This window comes from Myotis daubentonii, chromosome 12 (assembly GCF_963259705.1).
Source record: "Myotis daubentonii chromosome 12, mMyoDau2.1, whole genome shotgun sequence".
NCBI lineage: Eukaryota > Metazoa > Chordata > Mammalia > Chiroptera > Vespertilionidae > Myotis > Myotis daubentonii.
Window position 1 is genome coordinate 43108964 of NC_081851.1, and position 26287 is coordinate 43135250.

The 26287-nt window shown below is 37.7% G+C and overlaps 1 protein-coding gene across 7 annotated transcripts in view; it reads left to right on the plus strand.

Annotated features, from left to right (window-relative positions):
• Positions 1-26287, plus strand: part of VPS54 (VPS54 subunit of GARP complex) — a 131591-nt gene that overhangs the window by 60195 nt on the left and 45109 nt on the right. For all 7 annotated transcript variants that reach the window (XR_009447945.1, XM_059659660.1, XM_059659658.1 and 4 more), the window contains 5 exons: positions 10601-10727; positions 11680-11787; positions 14972-15027; positions 17034-17130; positions 25827-26167. Coding sequence is in view for 6 of the 7 variants with exons in the window: in XM_059659660.1 (XP_059515643.1) it covers positions 10601-10727; positions 11680-11787; positions 14972-15027; positions 17034-17130; positions 25827-26167 (729 nt within the window). In the remaining variant the exon portion in view is untranslated. The remainder of the gene's footprint in view (positions 1-10600; positions 10728-11679; positions 11788-14971; positions 15028-17033; positions 17131-25826; positions 26168-26287) is intronic.

Consider the following 26287-nt stretch of genomic DNA (forward strand, 5'->3'; position numbering starts at 1 on the left):
GTATCAAGGTAACAGAAGAAATACCAATATATCTAAAATTAAGTTCCTTTTAAAAGCTTTAGACTAGATTTTTAATTTAATAATTATTAAATTTTATTTCTGATTTTCATTGTTTACCACATTACAAAAAACGCCACATGGTGTTGGAAAAGACCCAGTTTTTTCTGTTTTTATTTTGAAAATACCTTTAAGGTTAGGGTTTTAGTTATTTTACGTGAAATAATGGCAAAATGTTTAATTTATTGATAGACACATTGCAAGCCACAAAATTTAATTCGGTTAAGTGTTCTTGTGGAAGTTTCTATTTGCTGGGAGACCCATCCAAACCTTACAGTCTGCGTAACTACAGAGAATTTTTATGGAAGATATGTGCTCTATAACTTAAAAGATACTTAATATATTCTGGAAAATGTAGCTTCAAAGTAAGTTTATTACTGAATTATAAATTCATTTCCCACCCCATTTTTCTTTTCTTAATCGATTTAAAGTATTACATATGTGTCCTTATCTCCCCATTGCGTGCCCTCCCCCACTCGTGCCCTCATCCCATAGTGTCTTTGTCCATTGGTTATGCTTCTATGCATGCACACAACTACTTTGGTTGATCTCTCCCTGTCTTCCCCCGTCACTCTCCCTTCCTTCTCTCTGAGGTTTGACGGTCTGATAGATGCTTTTCTGTCTTTGGGCCTGTTTCTGTTCATCAGTTTATGTTATTCATTATATTCCACAAGTGAGTGAGATCATGGGATAGTTATCTTTCCCTGACTGACTTATTTCACGTAGCATAATGCTCTTCATGTCCATCCATGCTGTTGCAAATGGTAAGAATTCCTTCTTTTTTACAGCAGCGTAGTATTCCATTGTGTAAATGTACCACAGTTTTCTAATCCACACATCTGCTGATGGGCATCTAGGCTGTTTCCAAATCTTAGCTATGGTGAGATGTGCTGCTATGAACATAGGGGGTGCATATATCCTTTCTGATTGGTGTTTCTAGTTTCTTGGGATATATTCCTAGAAGTGTGATCACTGGGTCAAATGGGAGTTCCATTTTTAGTTTTTTGAGAAAACTCCATACTGTTCTCCATAGTGGCTGCACCAGTCTGCATTCCCACCAGTAGTGCATGAGGGTTCCTTTTTCTCCGCATCCTCACCAGCACTTGTCATTTGTTGATTTGTTGATGATAGCCATTCTGACAGGTGTGAGATGGTACCTTATTGTCGTTTTGATTTGCATATCTTGGATGATTAGTGACTGTGAGCATGTTTTCATATATCTCTTGGGCTTCTGTATGTCCTCTTTTGACAAGTATCTATTTAGGTCTGTTGCCCATTTTTTGGATTGGATTATTTATCTTCCTTTTGTTAATTTGTATGAGTTCCCTATAAATGTTGGAGATTAAACCCTTATCAGTGATAACATTGGCAAATATGTTCTGCCATGCAGTGGACTTTCTTGTTGTTTTGTTGATGGTTTCTTTTGCTGTGCAGAAGCTTTTTATTTTGATGTAGTCCCATTTGTTTATTTCTTCCTTAGTTTCCATTGCCCTAGGATCTGTATCGGTGAAGATACTGCTTTGGCATATGTCTGAGATTTTGCTGCCTGTGGATTCCTCTTAAGATTTTTATGGTTTCCCATCTTGCATTTAAGTCCTTTATCCATTTTGAGTTTATTTTTGTGAATGGTATAAGTTGGTGGTGTAGTTTCATTTTTTTGCATGTATCTGTCCAATTTTCCCAACACCATTTATTAAAGAAACTGTCGTGACTCCATTGTATGCTCTTGCCTCCTTTGTCAAATATTAATTGAGCATAGTGGTTTGAGTCAATTTCTGGGTTCTCCATCCTATTCCATTGGTCTATATGTTTGTTATTGTGCAAACATATAGGCAGTTTTGAGAACAATGGCTTTGTAATATAGCTTGATATCTGGTATTGAGATCCCTTCTACTTTTTTCTTCTTTCTCAGGATTGCTGGGGCTATTCGGGGTCTTTTTTTATTCGAGATGAATTTTTGGAGAGTTCGTTCTAGGTCTGTGAAATATGCTGTTGGTATTTAACGGGTAGTGGAAAGCAATCTGTAGATTGCTTTGGATAGTATGGACATTTTAATGATGTTGCTTCTACCAATCCATGAACACGGTATGTTCTTCCATCAGTTTATATCTTCTTCTATCTCTTTTTTCAGTGTCCTGTAGTTTTCCGAGTACAGGTCTTTTATGTCCTTAGTTAAGTTTATTCCTAGGTATCTTAATTTTTTTGGTACAGTGGTAAATGGGATTTTTTAAAATTTTCTTTCTGTAACTTCACTATTGGTGTATAAAAATGCCATAGATTTCTTGGCGTTAATTTTGTATCCTGCTACATTGCTGAATTCGTTTATTAAGTCTAATAGTTTTTTGATGGAGTCTTTAGGGTTTTCATGTACAGTATCATATCATCTGCGAATAATGACAGTTTTACTTCTTCTTTTCCAATTTGGATACCTTTTATTTCTTCTTCTAACACTATGGCTAGACCTTCCAGTACTATGTCGAACAGGAATGGTGAAAGTGGGCATCCCTGTCTTGTTCCTGTTCTTAGGTAAAATGGTTTTAGTTTTTGCCCATTGAGTATGACATTGGCTGTAGGTTTGTCATATAAGGCTTTTATTATGTTGAGGTATGATCCCTCTATTCCCACTTTGCTGAGGGTTTTTATCAAGAAAGGGCGTTGGAATTTGTCAAATGCTTTTTCTGCATCAATTGATATGACTATGTCATTTTTATCTTTCAGTTTGTTCATGTGATGTATCACATTTATTGATTTGCAGATATTGTACCATCCTTGCATCCCTGGGATAAATCCCACTTGGTCATGGTGTATGATCTTTCTTATGTAATGCTGGATCTGATTTGCTAGAATTTTGTTGAGGATTTTGGCATCTATGTTCATGAGGGATATTGGCCTATAATCCTCCTTCTTTGTGGTGTCTTTATCTGGTTTTGGGATTAGGGTAATGCTGGCTTCATAGAATGAGCTTGGAAGTGTTCCTTCCTCTTGAATTTTTTGCAATAGTCTGAGGAGGATAGGTTTTAGTTCTTTGAATGTTTGGTAAAATTCTCCTGTGAAGCTATCTTGCCCCAGGCTTTTGTTTGCTGGAAGATTTTTGATTACTGCTTCAATTTCATTGGTAGCTTTTGGCCTATTCAGGTTTTTTTATTCTTCCTGATTGATTTTTGGAACCTTGTATTTTTCTAGGAATATGTCCATTTATTTTAAGTTGTCTAGTTTGTTGGAATAGAGTTGTTCATGGTATTTTTTTTATAATCCTTTGTATTTCTATTGGGTCTGTTGTTATTTCACCACTTTCATTTCTGATTTTGTTTATTTGGGTCCTCTCTCTTTGCTTCTTGGTGATCCTGGCTAGAGGTTCATTAATTTTGTTTATCCCTTCAAAGAACCAGCTCTAGATTTTATTGATCTTTTGTATTGTTTTTTTTGTCTCTATGTCATTTAGTATTTGTGCTCTGATCTTTAGTGTCTCCTTCTTTCTGTTTACTCTGTGCTTTTCTTATTGCTCTCCTTCTAATCTTCAAGTTGTAGAGTTAGATAATTAATTACTATTTTTTCTTTTTTTTTTTTTTGAGGTAGGCCTGTAGAGCTATAAACTTCCCTCTTCGGACTGTTTTCACTGTGTCCTATAGATTTTGGGTTGTTGTGTTTTCATTGTCATTTGTTTCCAGGATGTTTTTAATTTCTTCTTTGACCTCTTTGGTAACCCAGTCATTGTTTAATAGCATGCTATTCAGCTTCCAAGTGTTGGAATTTTTTTTATTGTTTTAATTGTAGTTTATTTCTAATATTATGCCATTGTGGTCTGAGAAGATGCTTGATACGATTTCAATCTTCCTGAATTTAGAGAGACTTTGCCTGTGACCCAGTAGGAGGTCTATCTTTGAAAATGTCCCATGTGCACTTGAGAAAACCGTATATTCCGTGGCTTTGGGGTGAAATGTTCTAAAGATGTCAATTAAGTCCATCTGATTTAGTGAATCATTTAGGATTGCTGTTTCTTTGCTGACTTTGGTCTAGAGCAGCGGTTCTCAACCTGTGGGTCGCGACCCCTTTTGGGGTTCGAACGACCCTTTCACAAGGGTCTCCTAAGACCATTGGAAAACACATATATAATTACATATTGTTTTTGTAATTAATCACTATGCGTTAATTATGCTCAATTTGTAACAATGAAATTGGGGATCACCACAACATGAGGAACTGTATTAAAGGGTTGCGGCATTAGGAAGGTTGAGAACCATTGGTCTAAAGGATTTATCCAGTGATGTCAGTGGGGTATTAAAGTCCCCTACTATGATTGTATTGTTGTCAATTTCTCCCTTGATATCTTCCAGGAGTTTTTTTAATGTATTTGAGTGCTCCTGCATTGGGTGCATATATGTTTTCCAGGGTTATATTGTCATGTTGTATCGATCCCTTTAGTATTATGAAGTGGCCTTCCTTATTTCTTGTTATGGCCTTCACTTTGAGTTCTGTTTTGTCAGATATAAGTTGCTGGGGTCCAACCCCAGCAGGTCCAGGGGTCCCCAAAGGTGTGGACGGAGTCGGCGAAGAAGGAAGGACACGGAGACAGTGTTCAGTTGATCAGCAGCCTAGCCAGGATCTCCAGCCAGGATCTCCAGCCAAGTTCTGGTCTGCATCTCCAGCCAAGTTCTGGTTAGGATCTCCAGTCAGGTTCTGTCCAGGTTCTCCAGGCAGGCCCAGTCACCAGGTTCTAGTCAGGTTCTCTTGCCATGTTCTATAGTCAGGTTCAGTCCAGGATCTTTTGCCATGTTCTCTCCAGCGAAGTTCTTCTGTCTCCAGGCTCCGTGTAGGCTCTGTCTTCTGAATTCTGTCTCATGAGTTCTGTGTCTTGCTGTCTAGTTACATCTGTATTTATACCAGTTCATTTTAATCCTATCAATCTCTATTCCAAAGGTTAGGGCGTTTCTTATCTCCATTCCAGGGAGTAAAGATTATGTAGCTTAAGCATGATTGTTCATAGTTAAAGTGATTAATTACCCGCCTGGCACTTAGTTGAGGGGTTTTATTCCCTCCCTAACTTCAGGGGAAAATCCCTACTTGGGGATTCAACCTTTCTCGGAGAGGTGACCTTGGTTAAAACACAGCGCCAAGAAGGTGAGCAAACATATTAAGAACCGTATGCCATATATGCCAGGTCCCTTGAAACAGCAAGGATGGACCGGCTCCCGGCAATAAGTATTGCTACACCAGCTTTTTTTTCATTTCTATTTGTCTAAAAGATATTTTTCCATCCCTTCACTTTCAGTCTGTGTGAGTCCCTTGCACTGAAGTGGGTCTCTTGTAGACAGCATATATATGGGTCATGTTTTTTATCCATTCAGCCACTCGATGTCTTTTGATTGGAGCATTTAGTCCATTTACGTTTAAAGTTATTATTGATAGGTACTTGTTTGTAGCCATTTTTATTTTTTGTGCCTGTGTTTCTTCTTCCTTTTTTATTTCTTCTTTTTACACCAGTCCCTTTAGCATTTCTTGCATTGCTGGCTTGGTAGTGATAAACTCCCTTAGCCTTTTTTTGTCTGTGAAGCTCCTGATTTCCCTTTCAATTTTGATTGATAGCCTTGCTGGATAGAGTATTCTTGGATTCAGTCCCTTGCTTTGCATCACCTTGTAAATTTCTTTCCATTTCTTTCTACCCTGATGTGTTTCTTTTGAGAAATCATTTGATAATCTAACGGGAGATCCCTTTTACGTAACTTTCTGTCTCTCTCTTGTAGCCTTTAAGATTCTCTCTTTGTCCTGAACGTTTGGTATCATAATTACAACATGTCTTGGTTTGGGTCTTTTTGGGTTCATATTGTTTGGGACTCTCTGTGCTTGTGTGACTTTTTTCTTCCCCAAATTAGGGAAGTTTTCTGACATTATTTCTTCAAATTGGTTTTCTAACCCTTGTTCCTCTTCTTGTCGTTCTGGCACCCGTTATATGGATGTTGTTTTGTTTCATGTTGTCCCAAAGCTTCTTTAGGCTCTCCTTCTGTCATTGAATTTTTTTCTCCAATTGCAGTTCAGTTTGGGTGTCTTTTGCTGCCCTGTCTTCTAATTTGCTAATTCGGTCCTCTGCTTCTCCTAGTCCACTGTTGAAACTTTCCAAAGTGTTTTTTATTGTAACTATATCACTATATTTCCTCTTGATTCTTACATAAGTTGTTGATTTTTATCATCCATCCCAGTTTATGAACTATATGACCCTTATTCTGAATTCTTTTCCTGACACATCACATGCCTTAGTTTCACTTAGCTTTTCTGGTGATTTTCCCTTTTCTTTCCTTTGGGGTTTTTTTTTTTTTTTTTGTCTCCCCATTTTTGCTCTTACTGAAGGATCTAGGTGTTGAGTAATGCAGGGGCTGCTCCTCGGGCAGCAGTGGCTACTCAGGTGGTGGCTGCTCCTCAGGCAGCAGTGGCTACTTGGGCAATGGCTGCTCCTCGGTGGCAGCAGCTGCTCCTCAGTTGGCGGTGGCTTTTCAGATGTGCACTGCTCATGTGGCTGCTTGCAGCAGTGGTGGGTTCCTAGTGACAGCAACTCTCCCTTTCAAGATGGCATGGCCTCTGTGGTAGAGCTGGCTGCCCCGGGACTCTTTGCAATGGTAGCAGAGGCTGCCTGGCTAGGCGAGCCTGGTCCGCCAGCCCCTGAAGGTCCTGCGGGATCTAACCCTCACTCATGTACACACACACACACACACACACACACACACACACACACACCATACTTCCACACAGTCCCCTTTTGCTCCCTCCCTCACTCACGCTTTCTCCCTTACTGCCATCCTCCCGGCCGCCATCTTCCTGCCTCTGTAGTTGGGTCTAGAGCAGGGGTGGGCAAACTTTTTGACTCGAGGGCCACAATGGGTTCTTAAACTGGACTGGAGGGCCGGAACAAAAGCATGGATGGAGTGTTTGTGTGAACTAATATAAATTCAAAGTAAACATCATTACATAAAAGGGTATGGTCTTTTTTTTTTTAGTTTTATTCATTTCAAACGGGCCGAATCCGGCCCGCAGGCCATAGTTTGCCCACGGCTGGTCTAGAGTGTTATTGACCCGTTTGTGGATGGTGTCTCTTCTCCAGGTGTCTGGTTATGTGGCTTGCTCTCTACCACATTGACCAAACAGGACAAAATGCAACTCAACAAGACATGACACAAAGCAAACAAAACACGAATGTGCTCATGACACCGATAACACCAATATAAGTGACCATCAGAGAAAAGAGAACTAGGGGAGAGTAAAGAGAGCACAAATTATATTGAGGAGAGAAAAGAAAAAGAAGAAAAAGGAAGAAAGAAGAAAAAAAAATATATATGTTGAGAAAACATCACAAAACAAACAGATAAACCAATAAATGCAAACAACAAACACCCAGAAAAGAGGGTAGGGGCAGAATCTGTAGAGGCCAAGCTTATATACAGAAAGTATACATACTTTTAAAATGAATTGTTAACAGATTTATCTTAAATATTTTTATAAGGCTAATAATGTGCAGACCATTATTATGATATCTATTCTCAAAGCAGTCAAGAATATAAAAAATAATTAGAACAAGGATGAATAGGTGAATCTTGTAGAACATCTTAATCCTGAAAGTTTTGTTTAAGGATTTGTTTAGACAAATCTTTGTGTATATATCATGTACCTGTGATTATGTACTGTTGATGTTAACATTAAAATTCATATCTGCCTTTTTAAAATTATAGTTATCAGACTTTGAAAGTAAAAGAATGCATAAAAATGAAGCTACTTAATTAAGACAATATGTGAGGTCAAATAGAACCTCACTTATAAGTTATTATGCTGAAATTAGAGTTTTATTTTGATGCCCAAACATCAGTAGATATAATCATATTGACTTGTCACCATAATTCTTTGTTGGAATTTGTTGAAGACCATTCATACCTGAATGTAACACATACCTGAGTGTAACCTCTAGTGTGCCTTAAAAAGAAATCTGATTTTCATATAATTTAAGAACCAAGAAATAGTAAAATTATGGGTAGATTTATATCCTGCTCTGTTAGTACTTTTTAAAACTTACTGAAAACTCAGACATATTAAAAAGTAGAAGAAATTATATGACAAGAGTTGTATGAAGCTAGGTAAATTGTGTAATGCACGTGAGTTACAAACTCATAGCTAACTTTTTTTCTCTATGTCTCTCCACCTACTCCTGTATTGGAAACAAATTCAAAACGTCATTTCCTTTCTTCCATAAATATTTCATGATATATCTTTGAAAGAAAAAGATTTTAAAAAACATAACTCTAATATCATTTATACTTTCAAATATCTACTGAATGTTCAGATTTTCCTGTTTATCTCAAAATTCATTTTTATAGTTTTTCTTGAAAAAAATATCCAGATATCATCTATGTATTGCAGTATTGCAGTTGGTTGATATATTTCAAGTGTCTTGATTTATAGTTCCCCATTCTTCTTGTATTCTTCCTTTCAAAATATTTATTGAAGAAATTGAGTTGTCTTTTAGAGCCTTCTTAGAGTCTGGGTTTTGCCAACTACACCCTCATGTTTAGCGTGTTTTTCTTTCTTTTTTTTTTTTTTTGAGCAAGCAAGCTTTTTTTTTTTTTTAACATATTTTATTGATTTTTTACAGAGAGGAAGGGAGAGAGATAGAGAGTTAGAAACATCGATGAGAGAGAAACATCGATCAGTTGCCTCCTGCACATCTCCTACTGGGGATGTGCCTGCAACCAAGGTACATGCCCTTGACCGGAATCGAACCTGGGACCTTTCAGTCCGCAGGCCGACGCTCTATCCACTGAGCCAAACCGGTTTCGGCAACGCGTGTTTTTCTTTTGCCTATAATTTTTATAAACTGGTAGTTAGATTTAAAGTCTTGACCAGATATAAGTTTTACTTTTCGTCAAGAGTATCTAATAGGTAGTGGTGTATATTTCATTCAAGATGCATATATCTGGTTGTCTATCTTTTTGTGATACTAGCAGCCATTTGATGTTCATTGCCTAGACTAATCTATTATGGGTTCCAAATCATGATATTCTAATTCTATACTTCTTTATTAATTTACTAACTGGAATATTTCCTTAAATCAGTGTTTCTACGTAACAATTATTTGATAACTCTGAAGGACATTTCTTATAAGTGTAGGCAGAATAAATTCTAGATTCTTTTCCCTTATTTAGAACTTTTAAAAAATAGTGATTTGAAAATCCAGCATCTTCCATAGGTGACTGATGAGTTTTTAAAAATATTTTTTTAAACACATGGAATTTATATATATTTGAAGTGTTTAAGTTCTTTGCTGTTTTTATTTTTATCAATGTTAAAATTGTCCTATCTTTTGTAGGAACCTCCTCCAGTTCATTATTGAGACATGATTCCATGAGTAGTCATTGATTGTTTTCTTACTTTGTGTTATGACAGGATACTCCTACATATTTTCTGCCCCAGACTTGTAATCTGCCATTTTTCTAAAGAGCTCTAGTTTCTCTTAGTAGGAAATGGTATTTTAAAATTACAGCCTAGATACCACAGGTAATTTGTAGTGGAAAGAGCTAAAGAATAATTTTCCCTTTATAAAAAAATGAGTTTATATTGATAGTTTCAATTAAATTCAGGACTGTAGAGTTTTTACTTCAGTCTTACTCATATCCTTTTGCACGGACTGAAAACTGTAGTTCCTAATGATGTCAACATAATTACTCATTTGTTTTATCCTACAATATAAATAGAATGCTCTCAGAACTAACAATATGATTACTTTTGTAATGTAGGATTTCTTTTCCTTAAGATACATTCTTTGTGGATGAATGGATAAATTACTGTTTTAAAGTCAGTTGAAATAATTCTCTTTGGACCTGAGGGATATTGCACAGTAACTCAAACTGATGATGACAGAGATTGAATTGAGTCAATCTGTCCTGATAGTCCTTCAGATATTTATATGTACCCAGAGCAGGACCTGGCACATAGTAGGTGCTTGTATTTGTTGAATAAATGAATGGCTTGGGAGCTACTGGCATTGATGTTCAATCAGGGGTGGAAAATGTCCAGCCCATGGGCCATATAAAACCCGCAAAATCATTTGGAATGGCCCTGCAAAGCATTAGAAGTGAGTTAATTAAATGTTTGACCAAATATAGCAGGCTAATTTTTAAGTTGATACTTTCGTATGGCCCAAGAACGGTATTATAAATATCCAAATGGCCCTTGGCAGAAAAAAGGTTCCCCACCCCTGCAGTAAATGGTTAGTAAAGAAAGGGCTCAGAATATCTGAATATTTTATCTGTAAAAGCAGACAAAAAAACAGTCACGGAATTTCTAGAACCACGTTTCCTATAACATTTAACTGGAAGTTAAAGAGAAAAATAGAATTTGGGAGGTGTTGTGAAACTGTTGCAGTTATTTTTGTTAAGTTAAAGGACTCCATTTTACTAAAGCATCACGTTATTGCACAAGTACTGTCAGAAAAGTTTTGCCTATAGTTCCCTTAATCGTGGAGTGAATTTGGATTTTTGATATGTAACATTTTCTTCTTCCTTTGTAGGCATTTGGGATCACAGCTTTGTGAATTAGAAAAACTGATAGATAAAATGATGATTGCAGAATTTTCTACTTATTGTCACAGTGACTTAAATAGACCACTGGAAGATGACTGTCAAATTTTAGAAGAGGTATGGTTTTTAAGCACTGGAATGAAATTTATGTCATTGCTTGGTGCTAATTCCTGAAATCCTTAGTTTAGAATACGTTCTTCTCAGATTATAGTGACCAAAATTACATTAAATTTCAAGTTTTATTAGACCTATAAAGTACTTCATATGTGATTTTAGCAAGTACCATAATTGTTTATTATCCTGTGAAATTAGAGAATAAAATAACTTTATAGCTTAATTAGAAATTGGAGTTAAAATGAGGTCTCTATATAGATTACAAACCAAATTCAAAATGTAGATATGGACAAATTAACGTATATCCATGTATATGCATGTACTGGAGTATATCTTTTTAAAAAGTGATTACTCTTATATGATAACTCATCAGTCATTCACATTCACTGAGCACCTATTATGAACATGTTTTATGCACATCATATCCAGGCTTTACTTATCTGGTAACTTCTCAATGCTGATTAATGCTAAGAACTAGTAAAGTTCCAAAAAGCCCTGGCAGCAGTCTAAGTAGTTAAGAGCTATTTGTACCTGTTAGCAGTTAATTCTCCACAGATAGTCCAGGTCATCATTCCAGTCTTCTAGACCACTAATTAAAAAGCACATGGATCACGGAGTATTGTTAGTCATCAGGGCTTAAGAAGGATATTTTCTAGCTACTTGAAACTAGGCTAAAATACATTTTTGTATTGTCTTGCCCTTAAACCAGCTTCATTTGATCCACTCTTATGGAATAGGATTTATCTGTTTTAGAGCACTGACTCCAAAAATCTGATGACCAGATTGCAGTAGAAGGGTTTTTTTGTTTGTTTCTTTCCAGGCTTTTAAAAAATACCATGTGTAGTATAGGTTTCTGAGCATCTAAAAATAAAACCCTTGGTGTTTAATATTTCTATCTCTAAGATTATTTGGTATTTAAAGTGTGAAGTTACACACTCTTCTTTTATTTTGATAGGAAAGACTAGTATCTCTTGTATTTGGACTTTTAAAACAAAGAAAACTTAATTTTTTAGAAATCTATAGTGAAGAAATGATTATTACGGCAAAGAATATCATTAAACAGGTAATTATATATTTTTATTTGATATATTTTGTTCTAGAATCTTTTGTGAAGTTTGTTTTTACATGATCCTAGAAATAATATATATAGTATAATAGTAATATTTTTTCATTTATTTAAAAGCTGAAAATGTAGAAAGTAGAACATAGCCCTATCAGCTAGAATATTATAATTTAATAATATTTACAAATATAAATTGTTACTGATGTTTTTAATTATTATCATCCTATATATATTTTTATTTGTTCATACATTTCAGTTAGATTTTTAGTGATTGTATAAAATTTCATCAATATTATGTTAAACTTAACATTTTCTTTATGCTGCATATTTAAGTTGTTTTCAGTTTGGTACTGTTAAGAACATTGTGACAAGTGTCTGTGGTATACAGTTTTGTTTGTTTGGTTTTATATAAAACTATTATTTCCTTATAACTGATTTCTAAAAGTGGAATTATTGGTCAGAAAGTGACCAATTTTTAAATTTTTAAAAATTAACAATATATACTGTCACCAGCAGTAGATAAATGTTCATTTCATCTTACATTTGATCTCTAAGAAACCATAATTGTAAACTAAAATCCATGTGTGTTTTTTTAGTCTTTCCTGATCTCTGTTTTGGCTTTTTTTACTCAGATAAATCTTATTTACTGTACTTCAGTTTTTCTGTATAAAGAAAAAAATCAATTTAAAATGTGTTTACTAGGCTTAATTTACCATCATGAAGTTGAATGTACAATACCAACTTTTTAATGTTTAAATAAAATCAAGTAAAAAATTATAGTCACTCCATCTTTTACCTCTTTCAAACACTGGCTGAAACACTATTTTAAAATAGTTAAAACCACTTTAAAAAATTGTTGGCACTATCTGCTAGTGCTAAATATACACTTATGACTCAGCAGTTCTACTTCAAAGTATTTACCTGACAAAAATGCATACATAAGCTCATCGAAGACACAACAAGAATTTCATTGTAGCACTATTTATATTAAAAAAAATGGTAAAAAATTCTGTCATCAGTAGAAAAGATAAATAGAATTGTGGTATATTTATTTAATTGAATACTATACACCAATGAGAATGAATAAATTACATACAACAATGTGCATGAATATCACATACATAATGTGTAGCCAAATAAACTAGACACCAAGGAATATACGCTGTATGATTCCACTCACTTGATTCAAACATCTATTGTTTTAGGAATCAGGATAGGAGTGACTTTTGGGAGGAAACAGTTACTTGGAGGGGAGCAGGAGAATGGCTTACTGACAGTGTTCAGTTTCATGATCTGAGTTCTGGTTACACAGGTGTATTCCATTGTGAAAAAATATTGAGCAATAAACATAATTTGTACAATTTTCTGTAAGAATACTATGCTTTTAAATAAGTTTTTTAAACTGCTGTTTTAATTCCCAGACTTCTCTTGAAGTCTAAGCATTTTTTTTTTCAACTTTAAACTGTTGCATGTATTGCAAGAATATGTAACTTCCGCCCTAGCTGGTTTGGCTCAGTGGATAGAGTATCGGCCTGGGGACCTAAGGGTCCCAGGTTCAATTCCGGTCAAGGGCACGGGTTGCGAGCTAGATCCCCAGTGGCGGGTGTGCAAGAGGCAGTCAATCAATGATTCTTTCTTATCATTGATGTTTCTCTCTTTCTCTCTCTCTCTCCCCCCCTCCCCTTCCTCTCTGAAATCAATAAAAATATACTTTGAAAAAGAAAATGTAGCTTCCAAAATAAATTTCTTTTGGAATTACATTTTTTAAAACTTAATTCTAGTTGGTAAACAATATTATATTGGTTATATTAGTTTCAACATTTTTATATCTTATAATGTGACCACCCCACTAATTATAGTAATCATCTTCCCTGTGCAAACTTATCACAATATTATAGACTGTATTCCTTTTCCCCATTTCACCCATCTACTCACTTCTGGTAATCATCCCTTTAGTCTCTGTTTCTATAAATCTATTTTTGTTTTGTTTGTTCATTTGTTGTTGTTTTTAGATTCCACACATAAGTGAAACTATACCATATTTGTGTTATTTCACTTAGGACAATACCCTCTAGATCCATCCATGTTCTTGTAAATGGCAAGATTTCATTCTTTTTTAATACCGCATAATATTCCAGTGTGTGCGTGTATATACACAATATACAATACTACGTGTGTGTGTCACACATCTTTAGCCATTCATCTATTGACATTACTGATGAACAAAATTGTCAGCAGAATACTAGCAAACTGAATTCAACAGTACATTAAAGGATTATACTACGTGATCAAATAGGATTTATACCAGGGATACAAGTGTGGTTCAACATCCAAAAAACAACGTGATTCATCACATCAACAAAACCAAGGATAAAAATCCTATGATTATGTCAATAGATGCAGAAAAAACATTTGACAAAATTCCACATCCATTTATGATAACTCTCAACAAAGTGGGTATAGAAAGATCTTACCTCAACTTGGTAAAGGCTCTATATGACAAGCATACAGCTAACATCATACCTGATGGTGAAAAGCTAAAAGCTTTTCCTCTAAGATCAGGAATAAGACAAGGATGCCCACTCTCACCACTATTACAACATAATACTGGAAGCCCTTGCCACAGCAATCAGACAAGAAAAATAAAAGGCTCCAAATTGGAAAGGAAGAAGTAAAACTGTCACTATTTGCAGATGACATGATACTATATATAGAAAACCCTAAAGAATCCAACTAAAAGATAATAGAATTAATAAAGAAATTCACTAAAATAGTGGGATACAAAATCAGCATACAGAAATTTGTCATATTTTATTTGGGGTTTTAATGTGGGGTTTATATCTTGTTCCTAAGTATTATAATTCTGTGTTCTTTTATGTTTTGAATAGTTTTAAATAGTAGGAGATTTTAATTAATACAGTTTAAGCTACCCTGGAATAATTATTTAATAGGGTAATGGTAATGCTGAAGTTTTTAAAACACCTTGAGGTGTGTATAAGAGACACAAGAGGAGTCTGGTCTATAATTATCAGAATCATTGAGGCCTTTTTACTTTCATTTAATTTTAAGATATATTTTCAAAGTAACACTTTTTAAATTTTTTTCATTTCCACCCATTGAAGCCCTTTTAAATATACAGTACTTAGAATTCACATTAATCACATTTTTTTCTTAAATCTTGCAGTGTGTGATTAATAAAGTTTCACAAATAGAAGAACTAGACACAGATGCTGTTACGAAGTAAGTATAAATATCAGTCACAGAATTCCTTCTGAATTCTATTAAGGGAAGAGAGCAGTTAATAGAATTCAGAAGGAGAAAGGTATGTAGTGGTAGGGGGGAAAAAGACATTCAGTAGTTGAAATTATCTTCACTGGAGGGAGGTAGTCATCTGGAGGTAACCCCTCAAGGAGAGGAAATGGAGTTATGAGCACCTTTTCTCCTTCCTGTCTTTTTAAACAATTTTTATTGATTGTTTTGGGTGTGTTTTTTTTAAGAGAAAGTAAGGGGGAGAGAGAGAAAGTAAGGGAGAGAAACATCCATGTGAGAGCAAAACATTGATCAGCTGCCTCCTGCACACCCACTAAAGGGGATTGAGCCCACAACCTGGGCCTGTGCCGTGACCAGGAATCAAACCTGCAATCTTTCAGTGCTCAGTACTACGCCCAGTCAACTGACACATTGGCCAGGGCTCTTCCTTCCAATCTTTTGTAAAGGTTCCTCATTGACCAAGCCCAGCAGATCAGCCTCCCAGGGCAGACAGAGGTTAGAGAGGATACAATGTAGATATGGAGGGGGGAAATTGAAGATAATCCATTTCAGAGGATATCAGTGTGAAATTTAAATTAGTTGCCCAAATAATTAAAACCCAGCTTCTAATTGGCTTTGAAAAGTTGAGTACATGATTTTGAATTGCCCATATCTATAACTTTATTTTCACCATTGTAATCCCAATTCTTTTATTTTGAGAATAGTGATAAATATTTTATGACTATGAATTTCTCATTCAAATAGATATATAAACTTTATTGACTGGCCTAAAATATGACTTAACAATATGGACAAATGTGAAACTCCTCTAGGTCAGACTCATAGAATGAGGATGTGGAGTTTTAATTTACATACCATTACCTAGTGAAAACTCAGTTTCAGAGTTAGTTGAAGCATCCCTAATACTGCAGGAATCACTAGTGCAGTAATTAGAAAAGTTAAGTTATTAGGACTCTTTTAAAAGCCCTATAGAAATGGAGAGTCAGTTATTGTTAATTTTTTTCTTCCCTAGGATATTTCCTCAAATAGAGAACTTCCTGTATCTCAAGTATAGGAGTATCTTTGGAAAATAAACTCTTAGCTGCAGCAGCATTCATTAAAAATTTAGAGTAATGTCATTGTAATACTATAAAATATTTTTATGGCACTATTTTGCATTAACTTTTTATCTTGAAGTTATTGATTGTTGTCAGCTATAAAATATTGGCTATACTATTATATATTATATTAATATGATATATAATGATTCATATATATGTATACTGATACCATACTGGTTAATACATAGAACTTTTTATGCACCATGAATTATTCTATGTACTTCTTATTAACTCAGTTAATATTCATAGCAATTATACAAGGTAAGTTCTATTACTTTCACCTGTGTTAAGGTGAGAAAATGAGAGCATGCAGGGGTTAAGTCACTTGTCCAAAGTCATACAGCTAGTAAATGGCAGGGCTGGAACTTGATCCAAGGCATTGTGGGCCCCAGAGCTCATGCTCTTAGCCACCATGCCATATATGGAAAAGTACTTTTTAGCTTGTAATTAGAAAAGTAGGTTATTAAGTTATTAAGGGAGATGTTATATTCCTATTTTTACTTATTTCAGAATATTTCTTCTCCACCTTAAACCAAAATTGGTTTATCTCTCTCTGGCTTTTCACCCAATGGTCACGAATCATGCTCACATGGAATTATTTTGTAAGATTCATAAGTCAGTATACTTGACTAGATTAGTCTTAAAGATATTTAACCAAGCAGGAGTTGGTTGATAATTGACCCCAACTCAATTTTTTGATATTAGGTATCTAGATGAGATTACATAATTCTTATGTTACTAGATAGTATTTAGTATACTAGTATAAAAACTATACTAGTATTTAGTATAGTTTCCTTTAATTTGTACATTTATTTCATATATCATTTGGCCCAAAGACAATCATTATTTTTGTTTGATTTCTTTTTTTTTTTTTAGGCTCGCAGATCAGATGAGAATGTTGAATTTTCCTCAGTGGTTTGATCTGCTAAAGGATATTTTCTTTAAGTTTACAGTTTTCCTACAGAGAGTTAAGGTAAGCTTATATGATTATCAGTTTATCCAAAATATCCCTAAAATTAAGTCAACTTTCTAGATTTGTAAATATAGAATCAAACTAGAACAAAACACAATTTCTTTGTTTTAGTAATTTTTCTAAGTCCTGTTTTTAAATAAGATTGGAAGTGTTGCAGAGTATTTTGGTACCTTTTATAATTTGGATGATTTATTTGATATTAAAAAGAAATAAGCTTGCTTGGCATTAAATGTTATACAGTAATATTTTCTGATTTCATGAGGCCTGAATCTCTAGATTATCTAGAGGTCCAATGTTGTATAAAATTCAAAAATCTCTCCTAAATCACTTAATTTTTCTAGAAATTTAGTGTTGATGATGGCATTTTTAAACATATTTCATATTTAAATTGCTTTATTAATGTCCTTTGTTGCAGGTTTTTATTTCATTTTTCAATCTGGGATCCAATTAAGGATCATGTATTACATTTGATTATTTTGTCTCTTTAGTCAAACCACTTACTTTTAGGCCATTAAATATAAGGAAAAGAACACATACCACACAGCATTTTGGGGAAGAAAAGATGTCACAGACTCTAATACATTTTGTTTGGGATTGTATTTTAATAAGAGAAAGTCTTTAGGAATTACTGAGTATAGTAGGCTATTTATGAAATGAGATATTCTTTTAATTATCATATATCAGTATTATGTTATATGTACTGGTTAACATTCTGGCATCTCCTGACTATCATGTTAAAATGGTCTTAGGGACTTAGGGACTTATCTATGACATGACTTTCCATTGCTGACATTTGAGTATTGCTAAGTCACATGCATAAGCTCTCCAGAGTGGGAAAAGTTGAATAAAATGTTATTCACTATACCTAATTTAGACTCCTACCAAAATGTTGATCCCACCTGTTGACAGAGATAGGAAACCTGTATCTGTGGAATGATCAATAACTAGGTCATATTTTCACTTTTCCTTATATTCCCACCATGACATCACTTCTGTTACTGCATGTCTGAAAATGGAGGATTTTCACATTGCATAGAATTGGCATTCTCACTAAGATCCTTGGAAATCTCACCAAATCCCTGACAGTCTCATGAAGATTCTTGAGTAACCTTATAACCATGGTTTTGAACTCTATATCCAATAGTTTGCTTTCTTCCATTTCTTTCATTTGTGACATGTTTCTTTATCTCCACATTTTGCCCGCTTCCCTGTATTTGTTTCTATGTATTGGTAGGGCTGCTATGTCTCCTTGAGTAGGTAGAGTGGCCTTGTGTAGTAGGTGTCCTATAGGGCCTAGTGGCTTAGCTTTCCCAGTCATCTGAGCTGGGCACTCTAGGTGCCCCCCTTTGTGGGCTGTGTGCACAGTCTTGTTGTAGTTGAGACTTGATTGCTGTTGGTGTCACTGGGAGGAATTGACCTCTAGGCCAATTGACTGTGAAGACCAGCTGCGACTACAGTGCAAGAACTGCTGTGCAGGAGACACCACTATAGAGCAGGACTTGCTTCAGTGGGACTTTGGTGTTCACTGAGTCTGCCCCTTGAGTGGTCACTTATAGATATGTGGAACTATAATCTGATATGGTCTGATGATGACCACTGGGTGCACCAGCTCTTGAGTCTCCAAGGAGGTGCAAAGTCAGCCACTGCCTGGGGCCACCCAGCAGGAGCTACAGAGAGATCTGCAGATTCCTCTTATTTGTATCGGGCTTGAAAGTGCCCAGGCAAGGCTTAGCTGTAAAGCAAGGTAGGCTGGTACTAGTGCCAGGTCTTAGGCCTTTTATTGATAGATTTGGGGCTCCTTGACCCAGCTACTGCTTGTTTGAGAGATTTTAGCAAAGTCTGAAGCCTGAGCAAGGACAGGCCATTCATATGCAAAAGCTGCTGCAAAGAGCATGGGTGGGGCTGCAAATTGGATGGGGTGGGGTCTCAGGGAATCACCAGGGTGGAGCAAACAGAAATGGCTGCCAATCAGCCCTGCAAAAGGGGAGGTCCCAGCATAGGAATAATGACCCCTGTGAGCACCTCCATCTGGGAGAAAGCCACTCCCGAGTTCCTGCCTTGATGCCAGATAATCCAATTCCTATTCATAAGTGTCTGGTGCCCCGGGGCTTCACATTGGCACTAGAGCTCAGAGGAAGTAGGACCTTGTAAGTTTAGTTTATGTGCCAGCCCTTTAAGAGGAACATCTGGGTCTCCAGCAGCCTCCATGTCACTCAACCACAATCCCCGCTGGTTTTGACAGCCCTTAGTTATGGGGACTTCATTTTCTAGCTTTGGGAGCCTGGGTTGGGGGTCTAGTGTGGGCATGGGACCCCTTGCTCCTCACGGGGGGCCTCCACAGAGGGCATTTCCCTCCTGATTAAAAAAACTGCACACACGGGTGCCGGTCCAGCCTGGTCAGTGCCTCTGACCGTCCTACCAGTCTCAGCGTGCTTTCTTCTTCACTTCTCTAGTTATAGGACTTCTATTCAGCTAGCTTTCAAGTGGTTCTGGATGATGGTTGTCTGTATTTTAGTTGTAATTTTGATGTGGTTGTCAGAGTCAGCGAGTAAGGTGTTTACCTACACCGCCATCTTGGTTCTCCCTAAACCATTTTTAATTGTACAGTTTAGTGGCATTCACATTGTTTTGCTACTATCATCACCATCCATCTACAGAACTTTTCATCTAAAAAAACTGAAACTCTGTAGCTATTAAAACAATAACTTGCCCAGCCTTTGTGGGTCAGTGGTTGAGTGTCGATCTATGAACCAGGAGATTGTGGTTCTATTCCAGATCAGGGCACATGCCCAGGATGTGGGCTCCATTCACATAGGGGGCATGCAGGAGTTAGCCAATCAATGATTTTCTCTCATCATTGATGTTTCTATTTCTTTCTCTCCCTTTTTCTCTCTGAAATCAATAAAAACATATCCTATATAATAAAAGCATAATTTGCTAAGTGTCTGACTGATTGGTCGACTTTTTGGTCGACTGCTCGACCAGTTGCTATGACATGCACTGACCACCAAGGGGCAGACGCTCCAACCAGTAGGTTAGCTTGCTGCTGAGGTCCCACTGATTGGGACTGGGCGAGAGGGCCGGACACACCCTGGAGCCCTCCCATGGTCCCTCCCCGGCTGGCTGGCCAACCTCCCGTGATCCCTCCCCAGCTGGCTGGTCCCCATCGGCCCTGATCCTGACTGGGCGAGACGGCCCCAATTAGCCCCGATTGCTGTCCAGGCCTAGGGACCCCACCCGTGCATGAATTTGTGCACCGGGCCTCTAGTTAAAAAATAAACAATTACTTACCTTTTCCTCCTTCCATCTCCTGGCAACCACCATTTACTTTCTGCCTCTCTGAGTTTGACTGCTGTAGGTACCTCATATAAGTGTAATTATATAGTACTAGAGGCCTGTTGGACAAAAATTTGTGCACTCGGGGGGAAGGGGGGGCCACTCAGCCTGGCCTGTGCCCTCTCGCAGTCTGGGACCCCTTGGGAGATAACGCCCTGCTGGCTTAGGCCTGCTCCCGGGTGGCAGAGGGCAGGCCCAATCCCTAGGTGCAGCCCCTGGTCGGGCTCAGAGCAGGGTCGATTGGGGAGTTGGGGCACCTCCCCCTGTCATGCACAGAGCAGGGCGGATCGAGAGGTTGCGATGCCACCCCCAGTCACGCTCAGGGTAGGGCCAATTGGGGGGTTGGGGCACCACCCCCTGTCACACTCAAGGCAGGGTCGATGGGGAGGTTGAGGCGCCACCCCCTGTCATGCACAGAGCAGGGCCAATCCGGGGGTTGGGGCACTGCCCCCTGTCACGCACAGAGCAGGGCCCATCAGGGGGCTGAGGAGCTCCGCCCTGTCACTCAGAGAGTAGGGCCAATAGGGGAGTTGGGGCACCGCCCCCTGTCACACACAGAGCAGGGCGGGTCAGGGGGTTGGGGCCCTGCCCGCTATCACCCACAGAGCGGGGCCGATCAGGGGGTTGGGGCGCCACCACTCACACTCAGGGCAGGGCCGATGGGGAGGTTATGGCTCTACCCTGTCACACACACAGCAGGGCCCGTGGGGCGGGGGGGTAGGGTTTGGGGCGCCGCACACTGTCACACACACAGCAGGGCCGATCAGGGGGTTGGGGCGCCGCACCCTGTCACACACAGAACTGCAGGGCGATCAGAGGTTGGGGAGCTCCCCCGTATCAGGCACAGAGCAGGGCTGATCAGGAGGTTAGGGCACCTTCCCCTGTCACGAACAGAGCAGGGCGGATAGGGAGGTTGTGGCCCCGACCCCTGTCACACACAGAGCTGCAGGGCGATCGGGGTTTGGGCGCTGCCCCCGTCACGCTGATCCCGGTGCCGGGAGGCCTCTCGGCTTCGCTGATCCCGGTGCTGGGAGGCATATTACCGTTTTACTATATAGGGTAGAGGCCTGGTGCATGGATGGGGCTGACTGGTTTGCCCTGAAGGGTGTTCTGGATCAGGGTGGGGGTCCCCACTGGGGTGCCTGGCCAGCCTGGGTGAGGGGATGATGGCTGTTTGCAGCTGGTCACACACATTCAGGGTGGGGGTCCCCAATGGGGTGCTTGGCCAGCCCGGGTGAGGGGATGATGGCTGTTTGCAGCTGGTCACACACCCTTCAGGTTTGGGGTCCCCACTGGGGTGCCTGGCCAGTCTGGGTGAGGGGCTGAGGGCTGTTTTCAGGCTGGCGGGTGATGGAAGCTCCAAACCGCTCCTTTTTTTCTTTTTTTTAAAATTCTGGGCCAGCTTTAGCTCTGAGGCTCTAGCTCTTAGGCCTCCGCTGCTGAAAGTAGGTAATTGAAACAATGTGTAACTCCAGCACTGACTCCAGCTCTGAGATCCCAGCTCGCTGAAAGCTGGTTTCTGGTTTTTTTTTAGCTTCTATTATTTGTTAAAATGTTTCAAACTTCAGGCTCAGAGGCCGGCAAGGCAGGCGGGGAACGTTGGAATCCTCCGTCACTGAAGCAAGCAAGCCTCATGTTAGTTTCAAGGTGCCTGGCTGCCGGCTGCCATCTTGGCTGGCAGTTAATTTGCATATCTCGCTGATTAGCCAATGGGAAGGGTAGCGGTCATACGCCAATTACCATGTTTCTCTTTTATTAGATTAGATTTTTTGTTGTTAATTCTCACATTAGGGTATTTTCCATTGCTTTTCAGAGAGAGCAGAAGGGAGGGAGAGAGAGAGACATTGAAGTGAGAGAAACACATCAACTTGTTGCCTCTCATATGTGCCCCAACGGGGGGTGGGGAGTGAACCCACAACCTAGGTATGTGCCCTTGACTGAGAATTGAACCTGCAACGCTTTGGTGTGGGAGTCAATGCTCCAGCCATTGAGCCACACCGGCCAGGGCTAAATATACAGTATTTGTTCTTTTGAAATTGGTTTGTTTCATTTAGCTTAATGTTCTCAAGGTTCATTCATTGTGGCATGTGTCAAAATTTCATTCATTTCTAAGGTTAAATAACATCCCATTTAAATATATACACTGAGTGGCCAGATTATTATGACCACCTGACGTTTGTAGGCAAATTAGCTATAATTTCGTGAAGTTGCTAGAGGGCCAGACCATTATAAATAGGGAAGCAGGTTGTTGACCATGACAGTAGAAGTGATTTTTTTCTGAAGATATGGTTAAACAACGCAATTTAACAGCCTTTGAACGTGGGATATATATATAGTATATACCACATTTTGTTCATTCCTTCTGTCAGTGGACACGAGTTGCTTCCACATTTTGCTATTGTGAATAATGCTTCACAATATGAACAAATATCTCATAGCTGCTTTCAGTTCTTTTGGTATATGTTCAGAAGTGGAATTGTTGGATTATATGACAATTCTTTTTCTGATTTTTCGAGGAACTTCCATGCTGTTTTTCATAATAGCTGCAGTTTTATATTCCCACCAGTAGTGCATAATGATTTTAATTTCTCCACATTCTTGCCAACATTTGTTGCTTTTTCTTTTTTTGATAGTAGACATCATAATGGGTGTAATGTACTTCATTTTGGTTTGATTTTCATTTTTCTAATGATTAAGTGATGTTGACCTTTTTATGTGCTTATTGCTATTTTTAATATCTGTGGAGAAATATCTTCTTTGCTGCTGCTCCTCCTCCTCTTCCATCTCCTCCTCCTCCTTTGCTTCCTCCTCCTCCTTCTTCCTCCTTCTTTCTCCTTCTTCTTCCTTCTTCTTCACCTTTTAATATTTCATGTAATATTGGTTAGGTGGTGATGGATTCGTTTAGCTTTTTCTTGTCTGGGAAGCTCTTTATCTGACCTTTAATTCTAAATGATAGCTTTGCTAAGTAGAGTAATCTCTGTTGTAGGTCCTTATTTTTCATCACTTTAAATATTTCTTGCCACTCCCTCTGACCTGCAGAGTTTCTGGTGATTTGATGTCGTCTGAAGCTGTTCATCAAGCGTGGGAGTCTAACATTTTTTAATCAGATTTTTTTTTGTTTTTTTTGAATTGTAGGAGTTCTTTATATATTCTGGCTATTAACCCTTTATCAGATATATGATTTGCAAATATTTTCTCTCATTGTATGTGTTGCTTTTTCACTGTTTTTTTGTGCCCTTTGGTACACAAAAGTTTTTAATTTTGATATAGTTCACTTCTTCTTTTGTTGCCTGTGCTTTTGGTGTCATATCCAAGAAATCATCACCAAATTCAATGTTGCGAAGCTTTCCTTCTATGTTTTCTTCTAAAAGTTAATAATTTTAGGTTATATTTTAGATCTTTTAACTATTTTGAGTTAATTTTTGTATATAGTATAAGAAAAAGGTCCTACTTTGGTTTTTGGCCTGTGGGTATCCAGTTTTCTAAACACCATCTATTGAAGACGGTCTTGGTAACCTTGTCAAAAATCATTTGATCATATATGTGAGGGTTTATTTCTGGGTTCTTTATCCTATCCATTGATTTATATGTCTATATTTATGACAGTACCACGCTTTTTGATAATGGTATCTCTTAGTAAATTTTGAAATCAGATCTCCAACTATGAGACAGACCTCCAACTTTGTTCTTCTTTACTGTTAATTATATTTTGAATTTTTATTAAAATTCTTGTTTGTTGTCTATACCCCAAAGATTAAGCTGATTTATATAGCTGGGAAGAGAAAGACTATGTCACCATCATAGTCTTTTTACTACAAGAAAAAATTAAGACAGGAAATATGCAAGATGGAAAGATATGAAGAAAAGTAAAATGAAGTTGGGGATATAATCACATCAAAGATTAATATGCAAGATGGAAAGTAGTGACAGGAAAATACAATGGCCAGAGTGTCTTCAGCCATTAAGGGGACTTACTAGTATATATAACTAAAAAATATCCAGATGTAGGTCAGCTTTTAGGTATTTGATAGAAAAGTTGATGATGTTATCTAGCCTTGGTTTTGTTTCTCTGCATTTTTCTCAGTTTGTCTTTAGCTTTAAGCTCAGGCCATGGTGGTTCCATGTGCTGATTGCACGAGCTTAGACCCTTAATCCTGTCTTTGAAGACCTGAAGTTGGAGTCTCTCTCTCTCTCTTTTTTTTTTTTTAATATATTTTATTGATTTTTTACAGAGAGGAAGGGAGAGGGATAGAGAGGTAGAAACATCGATGAGAGGGAAACATCAATCAGCTGCCTCCTGCACACCTCCTACTGGGGATGTGCCCGCAACCAAGGTACATGCCCTTGACCAGAATCGAACCTGGGACCCTTTAGCCCGCAGGCCGATGCTCTATCCACTGAGCAAAACCGGTTATGGCTGAAGTTGGAGTCTCTTAATCTAGAACCATGTAGATCTTGAAAAAGAAATGAGTAGTTTTTAGAAAGGGGGCAACAAATTATGAGAATGCCACCATGAATATTAAAGTAGGCAAGTAGTCCCTTATTTCCTAATAGTTCATAAAGACTTAATTTATATATAATTACTCTTAGTTCATCTAGCTTTCAATATTTATTAAGTACTTCCTATATGCCCAGCACTATTCTAGGCATTAGGATTAGAGTATATCAGAGCTAACATTCTAGTGAAGACCTAGAATTAAAAAGTTAAAAATATAATGATAACTGTTATATTTTTAAAACTGGGTAATGGATGGAGTTGCTGAGAGGAGAGTCAGAAAAGGCCTCTTTGAGGAACTAACTTTGTGCAAGAACCTGAGTGATGAGAGGAAACACTTATGTAGAGGTCAAGGTGAAGAGCATTCCAAGCAGAGGAAACAACAAAGGGCCTTGAGATGGGAACAATAGAATTTAGAAGAGTAGAAAGAGAACCAGAATGTCTGCAGAGTGGTGAGTGAATGAAAACAGGCATGAGATGAGGAGAGAAATGGATCTAAGGTTAGGCATGGTAAGGAATATGGATTTTTTTTTCTTTTAAGCAAGCACATCAACGAATATGATTTCTTACAAGCAAGTTATGTAACCTATCTAAGAGGTTAGAGAAATCTGCAATATATTTAGGGAGATTTTAATTTATAAAATCAACTAAAATACAGAAGTTTTATTTAAGCTTTAGGTAACCCATTTCTCTTGAGCAGTTCTTTTTCACAAGTCACCTTTACAGTGTAATAAAATATTAGTAGAAATTCTTACATACATGACATTGACTCATTTATAAAATGTTCATACACAGAATTTACTTTTAGGAACTTTAGGTGCAAGATATTTTAAATCCTTTAAAAATGTATCCTGTTTTCTTATAGGCAACGTTAAATATCATTCACAATGTTGTTCTCTCAGTTCTTGACAAAAACCAAAGAACTAGAGAAATGGAGGATATTTTGCAGCAGAAGAATGCTGCAAAGGATAATTCACTGGACACAGAGGTGGCATATTTAATCCACGAAGACATATTTATAAGTGATGCATTCAGTGAGAGTGAATTAACACCTATAACAAGTGACACTACCTCTCAAAGAAATGCATCTCCAAATAGTGAGCCCTGCAGCAGTGATTCGGTATCTGAACCAGAATGTACTACTGATTCTTCATCCAGCAAAGAGCAGACATCATCATCAGCTATTCCAGGAGGTGTGGACATTATGTGAGTATGGTAACTGCTGCCAACTAAACAAGATTTTGAGTCATCTTATTAATGGTTTCAATAGGTTGATTATTCAGTTTACTGAAAAACCATATAAACTTTGGTCTTGGAATTTATTTT